The following is a 25,933-nucleotide window of genomic DNA, read 5'->3' as shown; positions in this document are numbered from 1 at the left end:
TTAGTGTGATAAGACAATATAAAAATTGAAGTCATTATTGCTGCCTTTATCACCAGGGGAATTGGACAGCTGGCATTGATCTGCAAGAGACTTAATTTCCATAGTTTGTTATTGCATTAACCCTTAGAATTATTCTTGCTTGCGATTTCAAAGAAAGGTTTCCTAATCAAAGGTCATCCTCTGTATCGTGTAGGGTTTGAGAGACACAGAAGGGCAGAAAATCTATGAATGCTGTCATTTTTGTCTGATCAATAACATTATACTTTATTAATAGTAATATCCCAGTATTTTGCATTGCATCATATCAAGATCCTATGGAACTTCTTGTGAGTGAAATCTAGCAGTTTGTGAAAGGCGTGATGCTAACTCCTTGGTTTGGGGCAGATGTTCTGTGCCCCTTTAAATTTTTGGCATTTATCTTAATTTTTTTAATTAAAATAATTATAAAAATTCTGTACTCCTTGCTATTTTGTAAGGAAGAGATGGAATAAGGGCCTTATTTTGCTGTGTTGAGTAACACTTTCTGATGAGCTAAATTGTACCATTCATCCAAAAGCCACAGTAATGGTAGCACAGAGGTTGCTGTGTTGCAGAGGGAATGACTTGCTCTTTGCTATCTTCTGGTTTCAGAATGAGGCCTGAGAAGTCAAAGAAGGGATTTTTAACAATTAAAAACTAGAGGAGGTAAAAAGTTGAAGCTGTTTAAAAAAGTGAACCAAACATGTAATTTTCAAGGAAGCATCAATGCAACTCCAGTTTGATTTGTTGGTATTGGCCAGGGCACCTTTAGATAGCAAATGTGTGTAGTGGGAATCAAGAGTCAGTAGAGGGCTGCAAGACATTCCTCCCTGTACTCCCTCACACCAGTGGTGAAGACCAAAGAAAGTAAGTTTTGGTTTTCTTCCTAGGGTAAAATTCTGCTTGATGCCTTGGTTCTCTGCTTGGTCCAAATACTTCCATAGTGTTTGCTCAGCTAGTGTACAGCCTTGCTCCTGTTTATTTATAGCACAGCCATGCCCAAAAGATGGAGTCAGAGTTCCACTAGCAAAATTGGTAGAATGTAGATTGTTTGATTTTTTTAACATCTACAATCTGCCTGGGACTGTGTTTCAACATTAATGTAATACTAAAGATAAGTCACAAACTGGGAGTGAATGCCTGGAAAGACCGTAGGCTCCTTATACTTGGGCATGTGTCTTTTTATAGTCGGACAAAATATTTTTCAGGAATGATTTAGATATAATTGATAGAAATCTCTGGGGATTTTTTTCCAATTTTGCTGTGATAGTTTGCTGTTGAGAGGGATTTGGAAGGCTGAATCATGAAGTACAGCACCATCCTGGGAAATGATGCTGCTAAACTATAGACATATCTGAATTGCAACAATATTAATCCTTGTTATATTTTAAATTGATTTTATTTGTAAAACCCATGGTCACTGGTTTTCACTTTTTCCTTGACATGATGTTTGCAAATAGGTGAGAGTCTGTTTAGGTACCTATGTCAGCTATAGACTTAGGTGTTATCCTACCCATGGGAAACCCACTGGAACTAAAGCACAGTAATTGGTTGTCTAAAATGGCACAAGATACCTGTTTTACATGCCTGTATCTCTCACAAAGTACCAAAATAATACGGAAAAAGAATAGAAAAGGGAGGAGTGGCACATAAATCTCTAACAGTATGGAAGTACCTAACTGATGGAACAATATCCTTTCAGAATGAGGTATTTCAGGGCTGAGAATTTTTTCTGTAGCAAATTATCATGTCAGGGTGAGCCTATTGCACTAATGGAAATCCTTGGGTGATTTTTCTTTTTGGCTTTTGCATTCAGGCCGTGCTTTGCTGAGACTTACTGACAAAAAGCTTGAACGAATGGGCATTGCCCAGGAAAGCCTGCGACAGCACATTCTGCAGCAAGTCCTTCAGCTGAAGGTGAGAGAAGAAGTCCGAAACCTCCAGCTGCTTACACAAGGTATGAAAAATAATTTTGGTATGGACAGTTACTGAGATCAGATAGGAGAAGTTTGCCTGAGGGCATAAAAGGTGACTTCTTTGACAAGAAATGGTGCGTGAAAATGTCTCATGGATTCCACATGCTCTCCAGGGGGGGAGAAAAGGTAAAATAATGCATAAATAAATAGAGATGTTTAGCTGCCTGTTTTGTGTGACGAATAGGCTCCATCTACAATTTGATGGTAGTCTTTCTTAACTGTCTGCTTACTAAGATGAAAATAATTATGTATAAAAGGCACGGGTGGAGGACTTACTGTCTTTAAAAGCATTGTACATTTTGCATTAATTGTTTACTTTCAGTGTTAGGTAAAAGTAATTTCTGTAACCTGTTTTATGGTATCACGTTGGGCGCCAAATGTGGAAGGTATCTTTTCAGCTTTATACCGGCTAGCGCTTGTATTTCAATGCCTTAGAAAGCCTCGAGCAGCCTAGAGGGGTAGCACGGGCGATCTAGCACTTTAGTAGCTCTAAAATCGGTACCTGAATCAGCTGCAGAGCAAATACCATCAGCAGAAGCAAAGAGGGAGAAATATAGCTCCCTGCTCGCTCAATTCCCTGCAGTTAGAAGCTTTCAAATGAGACAGACAACCAGAGATGTTCACAGGAAAGTAGCTGAGCTGAGGGAGAGGGCGGAGCCTCCCCTCGACCATCTTTTATTTGGAGAAGGGGAAAGGGGAGGACTGGGGGCGGACCCGGGGTGAGCGGCCAATCAGACACTGCTGAAGAGTCTGAGTTACATTTGGCTTTGCCCGCACTTGGAACAAAGGAGCTCGGAGCACATGGGCAGGAGCATGTGTCTTTGGGAGGGGGAGGGGAAGCTCAGAACAGGCAGCAACAATGGTAAGAGATGTCAGTGGAAAATTACCTGTTAGACTGTTTTTTGCAGATGGCTGATTCCTTCTTCATGTTGCAATAATTTTATTGACTTGAATAGAGTTGTTTCTAATTTTTGCTGCTAAGAAAATACAAAACTGGACTCAATATGAAGTCTAGATTAGAAGACAGAGAAGAAGGAATAACAAGAAAAGTTATATATTTTTTCCAAATGAGGTTGGGATGTTTTATGATGACTTTTGTTGCTAGCTCTCTAGTAATGGCTATGGTAACACGGAAGAAAAGCAGTCATTGTGGCAATACTGTAAAGGAACATTTAGACATCCTCTACTATATATCTGCAATACTTTTTCAATGTTAAATGTTGTTTGGTAGTCCAGTGGGATAGCATAAACCACATACTTCTGTGGTGTTTTTGTTCAGTGCTTGTTATGTATCACACTGTATGAAAAAGATAGAGTTCTTCAGTACATGCAGTGTATTTTTAACAAAATGTCGTTCACACATTACACTGTGTTCCTAATTAAGCCTTGCTCACTGCATTTGGGGAAAAGCCCTGATTAGTTGAGTAAGCTACATTTTATCTGGAAGAGCTGATGTCTCAACTGAATTGTTTCTACAGGTTTGATGTCTTGTGGATTGTGCTGAGGAGTTGTAGGCTTTCTTTGTTTTGCCATGAGCTGTAAATACAAGCTCACCTCATCTGGTGTCATGTCAAAGGTAGTGCATGTGCTGAAGCATAAATATCTTCCCCAGATGTTTAGAACTCTTCTCTTTCCCTTTGTCCATTCATCCATTATTCCTACATCCTTTTCTTCAGTGTTGGCCAGGTTCTCTCTTCCACTGCATCTGGAACGTTACTTGAGAGTTTGATGGACTGCTAAGTTCTGGTCATCCACCATCACTGTTTCAGGCCTGCTTATGAAAGTTGGCATTTGTTTGATATGGGACAATGAAGACTCATTAGCTATAAATTTGGATCAGTTGATCAGTGCAGTCCAGATAGATTCCTGCATAAACTGTATTTGGCATTGAGAACTCTGTATTTCCTGGCTTCTTTATTGTTTCTGTCTGGTTCCCCTCTGGACACATCAACTGGTGTATGACTTATGCTCAGTCAGGCAGCAATGACTGCCATTTCAAGGAATTCAGGGCAGCATCCTTTGAGATCTATTCCTTGCCCATGCAGTTGAGGATACAAGTTTGGACTTTGGTACGAGAATGAATAAACACATGCTGGACTGTGAAGGACAGATTAGCGCTAGATGCATGGATGTGTGTTTAATGTAGTCTCTCCCTGCCATGTAGAGGGTTCTTATTTACTCTGATCCCTGTAGTGTGTCAGACCATGACATCCTGTAAAGGCAAGGCATCATGTGCTTTGTGAAAGGCAGCACGAGCTTGACGAAAAGCTGGAGGTCTGCAGCTCCGGCTGTCTTCCCCCACAGTGGTGTTGGCCATTGTGCTGCACTTCAGAGTCACTCCAATATATCCTTGGGGAAGTGGCTCAATCTGAGAATTCCTGTCAAAAGAATTTATTCCTCTCTTTGCTGGGGTCTGTTACAGTGTAAACATGTGAGCCAGTACCCACAGCTGGTAGTAGAGTGGGTCAGTTCAGAGAGACAAAACATGCTGCATTCAAAGATATGGTTTTCAGGGCTGGGTGGCCACTGGTGTGACCACCAGCCACAAGAACTTGTGGTTGCCCTGTGTTCCAGAGCTCAGCTGGGAATGGCTGTGTGAAGGAGCCAGAAGCTCTGTCCTTGTGGGGAAGAAAACAGTGGCACTAATCCAAACTCATATCAGTAAAACAATACACATACCATTTTAATAAACAAATCCGTGAATGGACTTGATGGCCTGTAAAACCTCCTGTCTGAAAGCCAGCAATCTTCATGTGCTATCGGTCCACCAAGGATAGTGTGAAAGCAGGCCTTTCCCATGTGAATGAAAACAGAATGCTTAAGCAGACTCTTTCATTTAAAAAGCTAGAGGAACCAAAACTGTGTTTACTTTCATCTTCTTAAACAGAGCTGAAGTTATGGGCAGAGCAACAGTTTATAAGAACATTCCCTTGTGCAGCAAAGCTGTGTTAATTGTCCCAGGGTGAGGGGACAATGAGTGACAGGAAGACAGCAGTACTCCTGTCCGTATAACCTCATTTGCACCAAGCTTGAGTGTGTGTCTGTTGAAAGTCCTTGTTTGGAAATACTAAGGTTAGGATATTATTTCTCAACTACAGTACAACTTGTAAAGCTCTTTGTATGTCAATTGTTCTCCAAAACTGGTTCTGTCCTCTTTCCCAGTTTCTCCAAACTGTGTCCACTCATAATCTTATTATGATTCATATGTTCCTGATCCAGGTTGTTGCTGGAATAGCTTTCTGTAACTGGTTTTTGTTCTGGAGAACATTTTTTCTGTGAAAAACAGTTTCTGCCTTTTGGAAATTCCACTTGTGAAGTCCAGGTCAATAGCTATTGCTATGCTGTACCTTGCTGTCCTCCAGAAAGAGGGGGGAAAAAAGCCCTCTGTCTCTCAGTGCACAGCTCAAGAGATTGTTAGGTGAAAGAAGCTGTTAAAACCCATTTCTGAATTAATGTAGCACACAAGCTGGGTTGCAAGCAGTGAGGTCCTAATTCAGAACCCATTGATGTCAGCAAAAAGACTTCCACTGACTTTAGTTCATACCCCAGTTGAAGCTGGATTGAACAGGGAAAGTTTTAAAAAAGCGTTATATAATACTTACCAGATATTTTAAGTGGCTTTGTGTTCTGTTGTCTGCAGAGAAAGTTAACCTCATTTAAAAAACTCAATAGCATTCTTTTCTACTCCTGTCTCAGAAAATGACTTAAAACCATTTTGTTCTTCTTCATTCAAGACACACCATCCAGTCTCTTAAAGCCAGAATAGTATGTGACTGTATAATTGAAGTCTTGTCTTGAGTTTTAGGAAGACTTTTCTTTGGAGCAAGAACCGCCTAATTGAGGCTATTATTGGCAGACACGCTATTCCTGCCTCCAGTAGGATAGAAGGGCACAGGCCCAGCTACTGATCTGTGCTTTTTCCCCAGATCTAGTGATGTTGAAGAACTAATTTGATAAAATATCTTCCAGTGTCTCTTGGGGAGAGCTGCACACTGTTGGAAACACCATTATTATACTGTTATCACTGTAAGCCTGAGTTGAAAGATCATTTTTTTAAAAAAAGCCTTACATAACTACACAGAGAAGGAAGAAGTTATTCTGAGGTTTTTCAATGTGAGTCCTGCTTTGAGCTAGCATAGAAGAGACTGTCTTCAAAGTGGTAGAACAGTTCTGTGTGTATTTCTGAGCAAAGTATCCACAGACAGCAATCTACTCATAGAGCTGAGCTTGAGAAGCATTTTTGGGTTTGGATTAAATGACACTTGCATTTAAGATGATGTTAGGCCCCCTTCTAAGTTCCTCTGTGAGTTTCATATAGGGCAAAGTGCTACTTGAATATACTGCCAGGACAGTATTTCTCCTCCTAGCAAAACATGTTAGAATAAAGCTTTGTGCTTTATTGAAAATCATCTCAGCAGTTGATAGCTGTTGAAATTTCTTCACTAAGTTTTCTGCTCATCCTGCACTGATGCTCAGTTGCTGAAATACATATATGTCCAATGACAGTCACAGCAAGACTGATTCCCTCCCATATCCAACATAGTCCCATTCAAAACCTGTTACGGTACCCTAGCACTGTATTCTTTCAGGAGGGGAATTAGAGGGCCTTCAAAGTTGCATCTCATCTTCATCTAAATGTAGGGTGATGCATCCTAACAATAAAGAAATCAGGCAAAAAATGCCATAAGGCCTGCATGGATGAATGAGGAGCTCCTGGGCAAACTCAAACACAAAAAGTAAGCCTTACAGAGAGTGGAAGCAAGGACAGGTAGCCTGGGAGAAATGCAGAGAAAGTGAGAAGCAGGAATCAGGTTAGGAAAGCTAAAGCTCTGATAAAATTAAAGCTGGCCAGAGACATCAACAGGAACAGGAAAATCTTCTACAGGTATGTCAGTGATAAAAGGAAGACTGGGGAGAATGTGAGTCTTCTCGGGAAGAAAATGGTAGATATGGTTACCCAGGACATGGAGAAAGGTAGTCAACAAATTTTTTGCCTCAGTTTTCACTGGCAAGTTCTCCAGCCACAGAAGGCAAAGGCAGGGACTTGGAGAATGAAGAACCAGCTGGAGAGCTCAGGATCAAGTACGTCTAAGGAACCTGAAGGTGCACAAGTCTGTGGGACCTGGTGAGGTGTATCCGCAGGTCCCGAGGGACAAATGAAGTGGCTAAGCCACTATCCATCATATTTGAGAAGTTGTGGCAGTCCAGTCAAGTTCCCAGTGATGGGAACCCTAATTATTTAAAAGGGAAAAAAGGAGGACTGCAGGAGCTACTGACTGGTCAGTCTCACCTCTGTGCCCAGCGAGATCATGGAACAGATGTTAAGGGAACTTTTCTGTCTGACCATTCTCGGGCAGTCACACTCTCACTACCAGGGACTTTCAGTGCTGGGAGCAAAGCCCCTCCGCAGTGGGTGGCTCCAGGCCAGTGTGTGCACAGCTTGCCTCCCTATACACACCACTCTCATGTGCATACAAATTTCCTTACCAGCTCAGCCCAGGGTTTCCCATAGCAGAGTTTCTGACCTCTGGGTTCCTTAAATAGCTTTCTCATGGTACAGCAACAAAATAACAGCTCAAGCTGCTGTCTCAAAACAAAGGAAACGCTGGGCTTCTGTATCCTTATGTCTAAGTGCTGGAAAGTCTGGGGTCTTCCTGCTGAGTCACTGGTTCCTGCTGTGTCTCTGAGTCACCTGCTGGTGCCACAGATCCCTGGGCCCTTTGCTGTGCAAAGGGTCAGTGCCAGTTCTCAGCCTCTTGCCTTAGGCTCCTGCCACCCAGAGCTCAATCTGCAGCTCTCATTGCATCTGCTCACTGAGCTACCTGCACTGAATGTATTCCTTAACTCAGATCCTCCTGGAAACTATGCTAAGACACATAGGAAATAAGGAGGTGATTTGTGTCAGCCAGCACGGCATCACTAAGAGCAAATTGTGCCTGACAAATTTGATGGCCTTCTAGGATGGGGTTACAGGGCTGATGGGTAAGGAAAGAGCAACTGGTATGATCTAACTGGACTTGTGCAAAGCATTTCTTTAAATTGTAGAGACATGGTTTTGATGGATGGATTAAGCAGTGGATAAGGAATTGGCTGGATGGCCACACTGAAAGAGATGTGGTCAATGGCTCGATGTCCCAAATGGAGACCAGTGATGAGTGTCATTCCTCAGGGGTTGGTATTGGGACTGGTGCTGTTTGACATCTTTGTCAGTGACATGGACAGTGGGATCCAGTGCACCCTCAGCAAGTTTGCCATCGACACTGAGCTGTGTGGTGCAGTTGACTCTCTGGAGGGAAAGGATGCCATCCAGAGGGGCATGGGCAGGGTGGAAAGGTGGGCCCGTGCAATCGTCATGATGGTCAGCCAGGCCAAGTGCAAGGTCCTGCACCTGGGTTGGGACAAAGCATAAATATGGGTTGGGTGGAGCATGGATTGAAAGCAACCCTAGGGAGAAGGGCTTGGAGTGTTGGTTGATGAGATGCCCAACATGAGGCAATGTGTACTTGTGGCCCAGAAAACCAAACATGTCCTGGGCTGCATCAAAAGCAGTGTGACCAGCAGGAAAAAGGAAGGTGATCCTGTCCTCGGCTCTGCTCTTGTGAGACCCCAGCTGGAGTGTTGCATCCAGCTCTGGGGCTGAAAGAAGAAGGACATGGATGTGCTGGAGTGAGTACAGATGAGGGCCATGAAGATGATCAGAGAGATGGAGCACCTCTTCTGTGAAGACAGGGTTTGAGAGTTGGGATTGTTCAGCCTGGAAAAGGCTCTGGAGAGAGAAGACCTTACAGCAGCCTTCTGTAGTACCTAAAGGAGACCTACAAGGAGATGGAGAGGGATTTTTCAAGGGCAAGGATAGGACAAGGAGTAGTGGCTTCAAACTGAAAGATGGTAGGTTTCGATAGGACATAAAGAAGAAATTCTTTACTGACTAGGTGGTGAGATACTGGAGCAGGTTGCCCCAAGAAGCTGTGGCTGCCCCATCCCTGGAAGTGTTCAACGCTGGGTTGGGTGGAACTTTGAGCAACCTGGTCTAGTGCAAGTTGTCCCTGCCTATGTCAGGGGTGCTGGAACTAGACAACTTTTAAGGTTGCTTCCAACCCAAAACATTCTATAATTCTCTAGCTGAGTGCAGAACAAGTAAGAGCCTTGTGTTCTAGTGATGGATCATTCTCTGGGTTTTAGAGGAACTTTGTAACAGAAACATTGCCTTCAGGGTATGTGTGGTGAGTAAGTCAGAACCATGAAACCCTCCTTAGCCAAAGTGTTCTGCAAGGATTTTGGCAGCATTACCAGCCTATTAGTACTAAAGGCAGGCTTGATGAAAATTTGTCATGGAACCCTCCCAGTCTGTCAGAAACATGATGCTACTTCCTGTTTGCCCTCTCTGCTGTTTCCATACAAATGTCAAAGTTGGGGGGAACCTGAGCACTGCCGTACCAGCTTTCATGACTGCATGTGAGATTTGTTGTCGTTTTCCATAATCAAAATTTTGAAGTACTAGATTCAGTCCCATCTTCTGATTTCCCACATAATAAGACCTTTCCTGCTGTGGTGGCTCCAGTACACAGCATGAATGATTAGGAGTTACATACCTGGCTGAAAAGGGACTTGAGTGGTCAGAAATTTTGAGAACATGGGACCTTGCCAAGCACAGGACTGGAAGGTCAATGAGTTAAGAGAAGGCCATTGCAGCTTGCTGTCACCCTGCTGTAGACTTTATGGATCCTGTGATACCTGAACTGTTGTTGCCTACTGTCCTTCATGTTCCTTGAAGAAATGTTGCTTGAGATCAGCACGTTTCTTTGTCAACCCTGTAAAGAAGTCAGAACAACTGAGGTTTGTGATAGAGAGTCATCTGTTGCACTTCTAGGATGTACTTTTTTCTCCCCTGTGTACATTCTGGACTCAAGGTTTTGACCCAAGGAATCTTGATTTCATATCCTTGTGGTGTTCCAGGGCCTGCAGCATTTGAAATCTTGACTGTCTTCTTACCAGACATCCCTTCTTTTGTTTTCATTGTTTTGACCTTACCTTTTTCTTTTGCCTAACCCTGAAGCTTCCAGCTAGTCAGGAAGGGCCTTTCTTCCTAAAGCAGAGAGTACTATGCAACTGTTTCTTGCATATGTTGCATACATGGCATCTATCCAAGGCACAGAAAAAAATACTTGATCTTTCAGAAGAGCTCCAGCAAGCTTAATTCCCAGCTGGTTTCCTTTGCTCCGTGCTCCTGTTATGCTCCAAAATATCTGAGACACCTTGTGAGTTGAACACAAAGTGTATCATGAAAACACTGTCAGAAATTACTCAATAATAGTAGTTTCTCCCTTATCATTGCATGAAAACTGTGTTCTAGAACTCAGCATGCTAAATTGCCTGACTACAGGTAAAGAAATCTTAACCTTCTTTTCAATATGGGTTTATTTTCACTAAACGTCTATATCCCTTTTACTCTTTTCTGTTGTATGTCCTTTTTTCCTGTACAACTGCAGGAATCATTGCACTTGTTCTTAACACTGCTTTCTAGGACTGTAAAAAGACTTCATTACCACCCATTAGACTAAAAAAGAGCAGTCTTTGTTGTATTTTTCCCATTCCAGTCAAGGACAGTTTCAGCACTTAACAGTGGATGTAGGCTCTGGAATCAGAAGCCGTGGTTGTTCGTGAGAGGATTTTCAGACTTTAGGCACTGTTAAGATGTCTGAAAATATATTTTTTTCAGGTTACAAGTATGCACTGAGGGGTTCTGTATGGTTTTCATTTGTTTTAGCTGAAACACAGTATTATATGTGGAGTGTGTATCTGAACAAAGATAAAATATCTAATATACATGCATCAGTGATGATAAATATCAAATTCCATCTCTGGCTTCAGTTATTTGAATATCATGTGTCTGGTTTCTAACCTGAAGAATATACTTTGCAATGCAGTCAGTGGTCCCTGGCAGACCATTGCATTGCTGTGGGACTGTTAGTTACCTTATAGCTATTGCTGTGATGTTAATACATATTCATATCAAATAACCAAGTGAGTCAGCTGACAGGTAATAAAATAAGTTCCAATACACTGGACAATACATTGTAATGCACTCTGGATAGGTTTAGCACAGAATTGTCCTTCAATATGTGTAGTATATTAATTTGGAATATAAATAAGGAAACAGCACCTATGAAATTTGTATTGATGAACTTCTGTGGCAAGATTTTAGCTGTATAATATTATGATGTGCTTGCATTTTTATGTGCTTCTATAAATATTATTGCAACTCAGTCTACTGGTAATGTAGTATTAGCTGTTTTGTACGATTGCAAGATCACGATGGCAGTTGACTGGTTTTCTTATTATTTTATTAAAGTTGATTTTTTTTTCATTCCTGCTTTTCAAATTTCTGAGAAGTCAGCCTGCTGGTCAGTTTGGTCTGGAATGTTTAGTCCTTCTGAACTTTTGCATACCCAAAACTGCCTTACATGTTTGATGAATATGTATTACATATATATAAAACCACACATATTTATGTATGTATTTTTTCATTCATGTGTAAATTCGAAAGAGAAAAAACAATTTTTCTCAAAGTTTAAGAAAGAAAGTAAAATATTGCTGTTTGTGCTGCAGCCAGTCATGGAAGACTTTTAGCTAAACAGGAAAGCTTTCAGCAGTCAGTCTGTTATTTAACAACAGCTGTTTGTGATCAGTGCCAGTGGAAATCACTTGTTTTCACCCATTCAAAAAGAACAGGCTGGTAAAAGAGATTCCAGGAATAGGTACAGTCTTTCACACAGAGTTTAAATGTATCATATTGTAAGATGGTGCCATTTACAATGTAACATAATTGTGATTTCTAATGAGATTTTTCCAGAATCAGACGCAGAATAAAATTAGGATTGGTCATAGAATGGTTTGGGTGGGAAGGGACCTTAAGACCATCTAAGTCCAACCCTCCTGCCATGTAGGCACACCCAGCCACCTTCCACTAGACCAGTTTTCTCAAAACCCCATCCAATCTGGCCTTGAGTAATTCCAGGGATGGGCCTTCACAGCTTCTCTGAGCAACCTGTTCCAATGCCTCACCACCCTCACTGTAAAGAATTTCTTCCTTACGTTCAATCTAAACCTACCCTCTTTCAGTCTGAAGCCACTACCCCTTGTCCTGTTGCTACATGCCTTTGATAGTTGTTTTATAAAAGAACTGAAGAAATCAGAGCCCTAACTATACTTCTGACCCCTTAGAAAGAACACAGACATTTTCACTGCTGTGCTTCTGTTTCAAACCTGACTGTCTTCATCAACTAACACCTTTTTTTTTGTCAAACTGAGTGTATAGCATTGGAAATAAGAAGGTAAGAAATGCCATTCTCAGTTGGATCCAGTATCCCTCTGTCCCACTACTCAGCCTCTAACAGTAGCAGATGATGTTTAGGCAGATCCCAGGATCCTGTTCCCTCTCTGTGGTCCCATTCCCTTGGGCTTCCCAGCATTCAGAATTTCTGTATTTGGAAGAGTATTGCCCTGCCTAATTCTTTAGTATCCATTGAGAATCTGTCTCACACTCTTAAGAAACAAGTTGTTCACAAGAAGTTTTTTACAAACTAAAATACAGTCACTGGCAGCCTCAGTGGTGACGGAAAGTGCCAAAGCCTAACTTGGCATGCCTTCAGTTGGGTACTTCTGCCTTCCACAGAGACTCTAAGCAATCCTACTATCATGTGCATGCAGTAGTAGCTACACGTCCTCTGTATGTGAGATCTAGCAGTCCCACCTCAGATGCATCAGATGATTTATACCTGTTGTTCTCCACCGATTATTACAGACACTTGGGATGGCTGGCAGATGTATTTGTCTATACAGTAGATGACTAAATGTGGATCAGATAAATTCCCACTTGCTAAGCCTAGATGTAAACTCCTGTGCTAAAAAAAAATTGTTTTGAAAGCTGGATGAATTGCCCTCTTCACTCAGATGAGTTTTGGTAGCATCATCTTGCTGATTTTATGGAACTGGTATTGCTGCGCCTACATGAATGTGTCCTGTTTGTAAAGTGTTTCACTACATTGGCAGTTCTAACAAACATGAAAGTCACTAAAAGCTTTTTTGAAAATATAGAATAAAGTTTTGCTGTTTTGAATCCCTGAAGGTGAATGTTGCCAAAGAGTTCAAAAGCATTTTTCTTCCTGTTGTTACTAGCATTTATGGCCTGTGCAATAAAAATTTCTAATTACTGGAAAGATTCAAGGGAGCCAGGAAAAAACCCTCTTCTTTTTATGCCTTTGTGAAGTTGCTTTTCTGTGTTGTGTAAAAAGAACCTGTTTTATTTAAAAGCTCCTCTTTTTCTTAATTCACATTCTTTAAAAGCTTTTCTGTATTGTAGTTTTAAAAATGAATGTGGTTCTATTCAAATAAAAGTTTACCCTTAATGGCATTTATGCTTCATATGATAGAGCACCTTCATTTACTTAGTTATACATAGGCAGTCAGCAGTGTTATGAACTGTTTCCTTATTACTAAGCAGTATGCAGATCTCTGGCATATTCCACAAAGGAAAGGGTGGGTTATTTTAAAGCCTTTATTTGACTTGATCACAAAGCATGGATACTAGCCTGGTGTTTTATGACATGCTCAAGTATGATTAATAATTTTAACTATGCTGGTTCCCCCATAAGATCAATATTGTAGAATTTTTCCAGTCACTATTTCAGTGTATTTTAATTGAAATTGATTCCCTATAAAATAATAAATTGAAGTGTATTAACAATGATCTTGGGGTCCTTGACATTCAAGTTCTGAATTCTAACAAAATTCTGAACAGTTTTAAAAAAATATGTGATTTACCTCTATACAGCATAAGTACTCATGAAGCACCTGTAATTTTTTAAAGTGTTGATTCCAGTAGATGACAGCGTAAGTACAGCAGCCTTAATTTGCAACAGGAATGTGAATGAAAATGTGGCAGAGAATTGTTGTTTTTAAAACAACTTACTACTCTGTTGGCAGTTCAGCTACAGCTGTATTGTATGGTCCTAAAATTGAAAAATATTTTTATCAGTAAAAATGCCTGCCGGTCACATGAATTATTAGAAGTTACCTGTACAAAGAAAAGATACATTGAAAAAATCTGCAGTGAGCTGCTCTGTAAGAACTTCAGTGTTTTTCCAAAGGTATCACCTGGAAGGCAGGCAGTGAGTCAGTCTTGGACAATTTTTCTCAGTGTCAGGGTGATAAGTGGAGTTGTAGGTGGTTTGTACTTGGCAATGCCGCAGTTCTGAAGCTCCTCAATCCCAGTAAGTTTTCATCCACATCTTAGAGCTTATTCTTGGTTAAGTTTATCCACATTGTTGGAATAGTTTGTTTACATACATTTGGCTTATACAATGGCTTCCACCTGAAGACAACCTGATTAGAAAACACCCAGACTTGGGAAGGGCACAGTGTATTATATCCAGCCAGCCTGGTATAATATGTCAGGACTCTGACTTGGTATACTTTTTCAGCTACACAAGAGGGTTGGATCTCTTTCCTCAGGAACTGTAGGGATAAGCAAGTTAGAGACTTTTGTATGTGAGCAAAAAGGCCTGTTGAGGTTCCCCTGCAAGCTGGAGCACAGTCTGAAGGCATGTACACTGACGTGGTCTTGGAGTTTTGAATCCTCTCCCCTAGAAACAGGATTCACGTCTTTGCGGTCCATTCATCTGGCACACCCAGCTGCCATCAGATGGCATTTCATGAAATGAGAGGGAATTGAAGCAGCTCCAACACCTGGACCTTGAAACAAGTAATTTTGTCATATTCTTTCTTTAGTGAGACCAGTAAAGAGGCTTACTGCTGGTAGCATCAGTCAGCAGACTCTTGTTTGTCTGCATTGAAAGAGCACTGTTGTGTAGGACTTTCAGGAGCTGGATTTTGAGAGAAAGATCTGCAAGAAAAGAAAGTCTTGCACAGCAAAAAGAGGAGATTCTTACTCACCAGTTTTGCCTTCTTCAGTGATGCAAAGTTTCTGTTCTTAAAGTTTACTCTCCAAAGTCCTCTAAGTCCTCCAAAGTCCTATGGTTTTTGTTTTCTTTCCACTTTGGCATGTGTCAGAGGTAGAGATGGAGAAGGAATGATAATCATATTTCCTTCATTCTTTAAAGTCTTAGGTCATTCCAGTCTTCTTTAGGAATAAAGAGGAAAGCCTTCTTTCTTACTCTTCTTTCTTTTGGTTTTCATTCCTTTAAGAACTCCTGAGGAACTGAGGATTGTTGTTAAAGTTGGGCTGAGAGATTAATATCTCCTGCTCTAGTTTTATTTTATTGCCTTGTAGTCTAAATATTTAGAGGGCTGATTAGACTACAGTTGTCTGCTGAGGAATTTCTTTAGCTTGTTCCAGAGAGTGTAGCTATGTGAAACACTTTTCAGCAGTTCCTTGTAATTTTCTGTCATAAAGTGCCAAGATGATCCAGCTGTATTTAATGAGTATTTTAAAAATGTTGGATGGTGGAAGGAGCAATCATCTTAGACAATGGACCAGTTTTAAAAGTGTCAGGCAATTAAGGATGCAGATAAACCTTTGAAAATTCCCTACACTGATCATTCCCAGTTATATCACAACAGTTATAATTCTCAGTCTAAACTTGAAAGACTTTGACGCAAATGAATTGTATTTCAGATGAAAGGGATAGGAAAGAGAAAGGGAAGGGTAGATAGTTCTACCTCTAAAGCTCCAGTGAGAAATCAGTTGTCACCTGGGTAGGTTCTGAACAGATCTTTCTCTAGATTCCAGAGTTGCTTTAATGCCCATCTGCGTGGTACCATCCATTCCATTACAGTAGTTGGCTGTGACACTAACCACTGATATGGTTGACTTTTGTACGTCTCTGCTTAAATGTGGAAGGTTCTGAGTGTCATAGAAAGGCACCCAGCCTTTACAGCCCATCAAGGTAATGAATGTCTTTTTGCTGGGATGTCTCTTCATACACTGAGACACCTATGAGGCGTTTTTTTTCTTTTTCTAGAAATGTTTCCTTTTAGGTGTGGAGGTTTATCTCAGATAGCATAATGAAAATTGTGGTTTATTTTCTTCTAATCCTAATAAGCTTTTTCCCAGTGAATTATTATTTTTTTACTGATATTTGCTTCCTAGATTTGTTGGTAAGTTTTCTTTCTCCCTTCTTAAATATCAGCTGCTGTGATAAGCACTAAAATGTGTGACCATTGCTTTGTCAGCAGCTCATGTTTTCCTTATTATACTGTTACTGCTGTTACTGCTGTTCTTGACATCTTTTTGGTTTTCTCTAGTAATGGAAATGTCACTGTGGGAATTTTACTTTACTTCTACGTGGCTTAGCTGATCACAGGATAATTCTGGTATGAGAATATACGTTTTACTGATTTCTTCACTGTTTTCTTTTGATCCAGATGATCGGAACCCAGGCTGTTTAAGTGAGGAATGCAAATAGATGCTGGGAACAGAGGAAAAATTCTTTTATCAGGAATTAGGAGCACCTAGAGATAGTATCCTCCTTAAGTTTCTGCTGCTTGTAATTAATTTGGCTAGAGTCTTTGGAAAAGTCTATAGCTAACTTAAAACTGATCCTTACTCTTTGTCCACAGATTCTGTATCAGTTCTAGCACAGTAAACAAATAGCAAGAGTAGCTACTCTTCTTAGAAGAATGTAAATCTATGTCTACCACCAGCTATGAATTGGTTTTATCCAAATTATCTGCCTTTGAAAATTGGAGACCTCAACTTTGCTCTTGGTTCTGTGAGGGCAAATGAAAGAGTAATGCTTCATTGGTTGCAGAGAAATTGAAACTAGTAAAAATGAGAACAGGATCAACCCCATTTTTCCTCTAAAGCATGAGACTATAAAGCCCATTCAAATCAGTGAAGGGTACCAATGACTTTGCTGACCTCTGGATCAAATCCATAAACCTTTTTATAACTTAAAACCACAAATACAGAAACATAAGGGTTCTGTTCTCTAAGCCAGGACAGGTCATTGTGAAATTGAAAAATATGATCCCTTGCCAATTTTATTGAATAAAAAATGCAATTTTGATATTTTATTATATTTAGAACCTTTTTCTTAATTATATAAGACCTATTTTTCACTTGGTCTCAGAATCTCTTTTGATGACGTGCACTGCCTGTGTTATTTGCAATCCTAATTTCATAATCACTGCTGGAAATGAAAGTAAAAGCTGCACTTTTATCTTACTCTTTTTAGTCATGCTCTATACTAAAATGGCATAATCGAAGATAAAAACAATTATACAGTCTTTTAGCTTAAGCAGTTTGAGTAGTTGTTGTTGCATCTTACATTATCCAGCTAAAACTTTGGTGTCCAATTGAACTCATTGTTCACATTCATCAAATAATCAACAAAGACCAGAACCCCCCCCCAGAGATAATCTGTGCCCTTCTAAAAGAGGTGCCCATGATAGGTGCAATATATTGCCCTCTGGAACTTCCTGCCTCTGTCAGATGGAGGACTTGCCATCTAATTTGGAACTCCTAAATTTAACAGAGGAAAAGTAGGCAGTAGCTTTTCCTACTTTTTGCTTTTCAGCATCAAGCATATATAACAAGTGATGTTACCCACTGCTAATTTGACAGCAAACTTGCTCTGCCTTTGTATAGTAATTTGATTTCTTTATCTGTACCTGTTAGCAAAATCTGGTTATGCTATGCCTTTAAATTACACCTTTTTTTTTCTGCAATTGATAACATCATCTTTCATATTCTATTACTTTTTATTCACTTTTTTTTAAATGAGCCTAGTTACTACTCGCTGGTAATAGAATTAAAGCATCATTTATGTGTTCATAGGTGAACATTTAAGGAGTTGCATGTTCTGGGTTAAGGGTTTTGGGGTTGTTTTCTCAGCTGTAATTTAAATGATCCTTTAGTCTGAAGCAGAGAAGGATGCATTTTATATATTGCCTTGGGATAGGTTTATAACTTACCTTAACTTCTCCAATTTTTCTCAGACATGAGTGCTTTAATAACTGCAGTTAGATCTTAATCCTCTGAGTTCTTCTTTCATCTAAATGGGGTTGCGCCTGATTCAAATATTTAATCATATTTATTATTTTTTTATGATTGTGGATTTGTTGCCTCTGTGGAGCTGGATCCAGTCTTAGACAGGAAGGCAAGGACCAGGCAGAGAGCCCCAGATGGAATGCCCCCTAGGAGCTGAACTCTTACCTTATAATTCAGAAAATTTACTGAAAATTTCTCCTGTTTCATATAATTAATTAGTGCATAGTTTCAATTAAACAGAAAAGCCAGTAAAACCTATCAAAAATTGAATAATGACACAGAAGAGTGACTGAAAAAAACCAAGCTCCTTCATGTGTCTTTTGTTTGGGCTTCCTGTGTCTCCCTTAAAGCTCTCTTGCATTCTCATGCAGCTCATTCTTTTTGTTGAATACTAAAGCCTTTACCATCTGCCAAAAGGTTTTATTTTGGGGTTTCCTCTTATGTGGGAGGGTGATTTCCTCCTTCCCTTCATGCTAGTTTCATTGCTATCTTTAGGACTCGGAGCCTACTGGAGACCTTCCTGTCTCCTTTTTATTACACAGTCTCCTCCTTCCATGCTGCAAGTTCCTGCTCCCAGGGGCAAAGAAGAAAACAAGAGCTGAAGCTGCCTTTTTGAGCTGCCTGGATGATGCCAACAGGTTTTGTTTAAACACTGGAGTCCAGTTCCTGGAGTGCAGGGCTGCACAGACTCCTCACCAACATTCCCAGGGTGGGTGTTTTTAGGAACAGTTCCTGTGCAAAGGCCATGTGCAACTGCTCTGTGCTTTGGCTGCAGAGTGCAATGGCTTCTCAAAAAGGGTGTTGTAATCTGTAGCACTTACTCTAAAAGCAGTTTATCCCTCTCTGTTTGTTAGTCTTTTACCTCAGCACATTAATCCAACCTGTTCTGCCACTGTTAAGACATCTATAGCCATAGCCCTGTAGTTTCTTCCTCTTACGGGAACTTTGAATGTTTATTTTTTCTATGAGTGTATCGATTTCCCATCTTTACCTTCCTTGTGCTGCAGAGAAAAAGAAGTGAAATCGAAGGTATTATATTTGCAGAGGGATAGAATTGCATCTCTTTTTTTTTTTAATTCCTGAGAGCAAAATAAAGCAGATGGCAATCTGGGTTTTTCAGCATAGCTCTCAAGGATGCAGGGTATACAGCTGTAGTGGGATAAGAGTATCCAGGTGTTGAGCCATGAACACAGCAAGAGAAGGCTGTGAGCTCTGGTCATGTACTTCCATTTAAACCTTTGCTGTGGAGCTCTTCAGGAGCCTGCCATCATCTCTCCTTGAAGTAGATGCTACATGGGAGAAACAAAGGTTCCTGCCTTTTCCTTTCAGTGTCTGCCTGCTGGGAGTGAGAGCAGCCTCTGTCTGAGGATCATGCAGTCCTGTTGCTGCCTGTCCTAATTTGCTGTACAGCTGAGCCTGTGACCAGAGGCAGTGTAAATGTGGAAGGCACAGGGAGTTGGGCTGGGTGTCAGATCACCTCCTGAGGGCTCTGCCAGGATCCATATCAACCACATTATGCCTCTGTTGAGTGCATTTCTGGCACTCCTTTTTTGATATTTTATTTAATTACTGGCATTACACCAAACAGCATGTCAGGTAGTAATAGGAATGTAATATTATTTTATTTGTGATTAGCTCATCTCTTGGGCTCTGAGATGTTCTAATCTCTGTCCTTCCATCATCACCCAGTTTTCTTTGGAGCTCTATCCTTTGGTTTTTGTAACCTCCCTCTGTAATTGAAAACTTTACTGTTGATCACCATGAGAAATTTGCAGTGCTTAAAAATAAATGATCCATTTTCCATCCCCTCAGTGCATCTAGTTTTTATGACTGTAGGAATCTAATGTAAGGTTGAAATGTGGATGAGGAGGATGAGGGTGACCCAGGGTGTTACCTAAATGCCTGATCTACAGATAAAAAGCAATGCTGGTGGGATTTCTGTTCAGGAAAGTGCCAGAAATACTGCCTAGTTCTTAGCACTGCCTATTTTAATGACATTCAGTTCCAAACTCCTGCTACAGCATTGCACAGAGAGGTCAGTGGTGCCCATTTCTAACAGCAGAATGATGCAACATAACAGCCTGAGATGACATTCTCCTGGAAAATAAGAGGGCTATGTGAAAAAATTTTAAGCAGGAGACACATGTATCTCCTCAGTTGGAGAGCAAGGCTTTGTGCTTCTGATTAAACACAGGTTTCCATGTTCTCCCTGTCACAGATGCACACACATGCACAAACTCTAATTGGATAAAACTGTAAACAGTAAATTAAAGATATGATTAAAAATTAAACAGCCACTGCAGAAACCATCAGTAGTAAATGCTTATTAACTTACATATAACAGTATGCTGGTGTGATAGCTTCAAATTGCCTGCTGAAGCTGATTTGCAGCAAATAAGGCCAGCTTTCTAAAAGGAAAGTTTCAGTAATCAGATCCTCAGCTCTGATTGCTTGGTTTTTTCCTTCACAATTTTTGCCAGCCTTTTTTAAGTAACTGGTAAGGTGCATGACCTTCTTTAACTACAGTGGGTGATGTACTTAATCCTTTGCTTCTGCTGCTTAGCAGAATGAGTCAGTACGGGTCTGCTCCAGCTTTGTCCTCTCTCGTGCATTGCAAGGCTTCTGTGGTTTGCCTGTGTTTTCGCAGGGCTTCGCCAGAGCCCCGTCCCATTCTGGGACCCACCTTGCTGGCTGTTTATGGACGCACTGCATGATAAGCTAAAGGGCAAAGCTGATTTATACAAATTCACCTGCCCATCTGAGTGCCACATCCACACATGCACCTGAGATCTCCAGAGCAGCTCCACCTGGCAATGTGTGGCAGAGGCTGCAATTTTTGGAAAGGGCACCCCTCCAACTCCATGGGCCCTTTCCATCCCATCTCATAACATCTGTGCCCTACTCTTGTGTGTTCTGCATGTGGAGTCCAGTGTATTGGATGACAGGTTGTTTGGCCATCCTGCTTTGTGAGAATTAGCATGTTTCCAGCCAGAGCAAGGGATTCTCAGGAGAACTGTTACAGCCTGGAGCTTTAAGTATTTAGGGGGAAGTTGAAACAAGGTTTAAAAACCTCTCAAAATTGGGACTAATCTGGACGGGCAGAGCAAAGCAGGATCTTTTCTAGTAAGCTCTGATTTCTTGAATATTTGCTTTTCAGTTGGGTTGCATAATATGGATATTTGACCAGTATATGGTATAAAGGAGCTTTTGCATACTTACTTCTTACCTTCATATGGCCGAAACTGAGGGCTTCTCTCTCCAGAGAGCAGCTGAACTTTTTGCATGTTATCTGGGGCTGCTGTGTTCATTTAGGCTGGAGACCTCCTTCCCTCTTTTCTCCGGCCAGTCAAAATCAAGAAATGAATGGGTGTTTCTTGAGTTAAAGATAATTATAGTCTGCCCAGTATCAGAGGATTGTATATATCCTGTAAAAAAAATATTTTATTCTACCTTCCTGTGAGAAAGTAGCACATCCCCTGAATGGCTGCCAAACCCCATGAATGTGGCTGCAGGTGGCTGAAACGTGGCTTTTGTTAAAGCACTGCTGGAAGATGATTTCTGTCATTAACACCTCAGCCCTCTCAGCTGTTTTTGTGCTTGTTCTGCTCCAGCTGGTGTGGTCCGTATTGGAGCCATGCAGTGGGTGGCTCTTTGGTAGCTGCCAGTGTTGTAGCTCAGCATTGGCTGCAGCTACTCTCTGGCAAGCTGGGCAAATGGTGGCACACATGGGAGCAGCTGTTGTCTGCTCAGGGTCACCTTCAGTTTTTTGGACCACTGACTATGTTTTGAGGGATATACAGGCTGCTCTGACTGGTGTATTTACAGTGTGAGTTTCTGCAAGTAGCAGGAAAATAGTGTGAGAAGGGATGCTATGGCTCTGAGAAAGTAGAGGACACAATGGGTGCAAACCAGGTCTAAGATGCAGAGTGAGGTGCCTGCAGCTGCCAAGTGCCACAGCAGGAGCCAGGATCCTGGGCTAGGTAGATTCAGTATTGGCTTCACTCTCGTTTTCTGGGTTTTGTTTCTTGACTTTGCCAAGGCCTTTACAATACAGTTACATTTCTGTCCCAGCTACCAATTCTGAGGCTGTAGGATTAGAGAGAGGAAGCCACAGATACACAATGTGCCTGGTGGAAGACAGGGAGCAAGGTTGGAAACCCACTGGCTTAGGCTGGTAGAGCTGAATTGCTGTCAGCAGCAGAGGGAAGCCTCTCTGGAGTGGTCTCAAGTGTACAGAATACCACAGGGAGCCATTCTTTTTCTTCTCAGTGTCCTGAAGAACAGATGGATCTGACATGTTTATTGCCATAAGCTGTCTTGTTTTATCAGCACATCAGATCTAGGTACTTGACAGATGTGCCAAACAGAAAATAACATCCATCTATGCCCAGAGTTATGTATTTTAGCATCTGTGTTTTCTATTTTGAACTGTTCTCTTTATTGTCCAACTTAGCCTGTGCAAAAATTAGGAGGAATTTTCATTTATAATTAAGGGAAGATAGAGACAAATAAACTATTACAAGTGCACACCAATTTGTGAGCTTTAAAAGCATTGTTTGACACATTCAGCTTTTTGGTTCAGAGCTGTGTCTGAGAGAGCAAAAATGTCAGATTTGATGCAAAGAGGCCAGGTTGAACCATACTGGGAGTAGTGAAGCACGATGTATATGTTACAGATTGAATAGCTTGATATTTTAAAACCTGTGTAACAATTGCAAAAACATGGAATAAAATATTTCTGAAGACAGCAACATGTTTGCTCAAAAGTTAGTTTCAACACAGTTCTGAATATTGAAAGATGATTTTATTCACAACTACCCCGTTACTGTTTCTTCCCCTCAGCATGCACTTGGATTCTATGGGGGATGAGGCAGCAAGTGCTTCTCTGCCTTTTTTCACAGCAAGGTCTCTGTCATGGGTTGGTTTTTTCTTCCTCTTCGAAAAAAAATAAAAGGACTAAAAATTGTATTAACATACTGAAGTATTTCCAACAGTTGCAAACTGTGCAGTGCAAAGTGGGTATGAAATATTTAATGTGATTTTAAATTAAAACTGTGCTACATATTTACTTTTTTAAAGAAAAGTACATTGGATTTATTTGAACTTCAGACAGCAAAATTAGATCATACAGGTTCTTGTAATTACTTAAATTTCTATTTTTCCATGTATAGCAGTGGCTGCTGCTGAAACACAGCGGAAGTCAGACAACAGGCTTGGTGAAAGTCACTGGTTAAACACCTGTTGTTGAAGAACTAAACTCTTTTTACTTCTGCAGGTGCAGAGATAATATCTTTTTCATGTTTGTTCTGCTATTTCAGTTCAGTGACTAGTTCATTCAAAAATAAGAAACCACTTGCGAGGAGAAAAAAAAGCTGAAAAGCTTGTTTTCCTCTTTGAATCTATAAACAAAACCTGTTGGTAGAGGATGAGATCTACCAGTTCTATGCTCTTGAGAAATATGGCACCCAGAACTGACATGCAGTTCAGCAGGGTAATGCTTCCTTGCTTAATGAGACTGGTTGCTTAAAGTATAATGATAAGCTTATTTTTGCCTTGATTTTGTAGCTTATTTGGAAAATACTGTTCTTCAGCATTTTTATTGCATTTCACTTTTACACTAACATCTATTTTATAACTAGAGCTTAACATGAATCCCAAATAATAAAAAAAATTACCTAAGATAATCTGTCATTACCCATGTCCAAATATAATGAAACTGTAAGGAATGGAAATCAATCAAGAGTCGTGTAAATAAATATGTGTAGGTTGTATTAACTGAATAAGAAATGCCATACTTATTTATACATGGTGTCTTTAAGTTTATATCAACAAGCTGAAACATTCACTAACATTTGTTTTCTACTGCTGACAAGCTTAGGACAAGTCAGTCACAGCCAGCAGGGCTTCATGAGAGAGAAGTCCTGCTTATCAAACCTGATTTTCTTCTATGACAGGGTAACCCACCTACTTGACCTAGGAAAGCCAGTAAAACATAATTAAAAAAAAAATAACAAAGGTTTTGGATACTGTCTCTCACAGGATCCTTCTGGACAAAATGTTCAGCAGATATCAGAATAATCATGTTACATGATGGGTGGGCAACTGGCTCACGGGTCAGGCACAAAGGGTTACAGTGAATGGGGTGCATCAGACTGGTGACTTGTCACTAGGGGGGGTTCCATGGGGCTCCATCCTTGGCCCTGTGCTCTTCAATACCTTCATTAATGACCTGGATGCAGGACTGGAAAGAATACTAAGTTTATTGAGAACATCGAATTGGGAGGAGCTGTCGACTCTCTCAAGGGCAGAGAGGCCCTGCAGAGAGACCTCGACAAATTAAAGGGCTAGGAGTCACCAGCTGTGTGAAGTTTAACAAGGGCAAGTGCCGGATTCAGCACCTGAGATGAGTCAGCCCTGGATGTTCTCTGGGGAATGAGAGGCTGGAGCAGAGCTGTGCAAAGGGACCTGGGGGTCCTGGTCAGTGGAAAGATGAACATGAGTCAGCAGTGCCCTGGCAGCCAGGAGGGCCAACCCTGACCTGGGAGGCATCAGGCACAGCATCGCCAGCTGGGCAAGGAAGAGGATTGTCCCACTCTGCTCTGCACTGGGGTAGCCTCACCTCAAGTCCTGGCTGCAGTTTTGGTCACCACAGTATAAAAAAGACATTAAGCTGTTGGATAGTGCTTTGCTGAAAAATACCTTGGAGTCTTGATAAACAATGATTTAAATACAAGCAAGCAGTGTCTCACTGCAAAGGGGGACAAGAACATCCTGGGCTGTACAAGCAGCAATGTAGTCAGCAGGTCAAGGGAACTGATCATTTCCTTCTGTTTGGCACTAGTGCCATGACATCTTGAGCAGTCTGTGCAGTTCTGTGCTCGGCACAGGAAAAACAATGGCAAACTGTAGTGGGTTCATGGAATAGGTCCCCCAGGCAGTCAGGGTCTGGGGCACATGATGCAGGAAAAGAGGGTGAGGACTGGATTTGCTCAGTCTGAAGACAAGGTTCTGGGAGGTCTTAATCTGCAGCACCCTGTTGGGAGAGTGGAGAAAAGGCAGAACCAGACTTTTCCCAGATGTGCACAGGACTACAACAAGACACAATGGACATGAGTTGTAATGCAGAAAATTCTAACTAAATATAAGATTGGGAGAAAGAGTGATGAAACAATGGAAAAGGGGTCCAGGGAAGGTGTTGATCTCCATCCCTGCAGATATTCCCACTCAACTGGACACAGCCCAGGATGACCTGCTCTAGCACTACTTCTGCTCTTAGCTGGAAGTTGGACTGGAGACCTCCACAGGTTCCTTCCAGCCAGCACAGTTCTGTGTTTGATAGGTGCCAGTGTGTGAGCTAATTGCCAGAGCTTCGCACTGTGGGTTACTCTAGGAAAAACAGGAACCATTCAAGATGTTTCATGTGATTTTCTTTAGGCATTTACTACAGTGTAAGTTGAATCTCAGTCTGGGAGAGCCTGGTCTCTTCTTTGGGGTGACAAGCTGAATAGATGCCTACCCTTGGTCAAGTGAATCTTGTCCAAGCTGTCTAAGGAGAGTTAAAATCTAAAGAGGATTACTTTTGCTTCTGGGGCAAAGGAAATTAGTGAAAGAATTTACTTTATGCTTTATTCTGAGTCATCGGAAGAAAGTGGTTGAGAATTTGAAGACACAAGACAATTTGAGTGAAAATGATCACAAAAGAGTTTCTGATCTGGAGGAAAGGAAGGAATGAATTAAAGCAGCTGAATAATGTCAAAGGACTTTAAAAGAGCTTGTTTCTTTGAACTCCAGAATTGATAGGTAGGGGCTAGGAAGGGAGGGAGAAGAAAGTTCACGGGAGATGACAGGGTTTTGGAAGACAAGATACTACAGACATGACAGCAGACTGTTCCAGTGAAGAAGGAAAACACAAAATATCACAAGTACT

The 25,933-nt window shown here is 41.1% G+C and overlaps 1 protein-coding gene across 2 annotated transcripts in view; it reads left to right on the top strand.

Annotated features, from left to right (window-relative positions):
* The window catches only part of SAMD12 (sterile alpha motif domain containing 12), a 180,922-nt gene that overhangs the window by 84,130 nt on the left and 70,859 nt on the right, over positions 1 to 25,933 (top strand). For both annotated transcript variants that reach the window (XM_042035695.1, XM_042035694.1), the window contains exon 4: positions 1,835 to 1,975. In XM_042035695.1, coding sequence (XP_041891629.1) covers positions 1,835 to 1,975 — 141 coding nt within the window. The remainder of the gene's footprint in view (positions 1 to 1,834; positions 1,976 to 25,933) is intronic.

The sequence above is a fragment of the Corvus kubaryi genome, unplaced genomic scaffold (genome assembly GCF_017639235.1).
Source record: "Corvus kubaryi isolate FWS band 111438036 unplaced genomic scaffold, C.kubaryi_AGA036_p1.0 37385, whole genome shotgun sequence".
Taxonomy (NCBI): domain Eukaryota; kingdom Metazoa; phylum Chordata; class Aves; order Passeriformes; family Corvidae; genus Corvus; species Corvus kubaryi.
The sequence above is the reverse complement of the archived record's forward strand: the minus strand, read 5'-3'. Positions and strand labels throughout refer to the sequence as shown.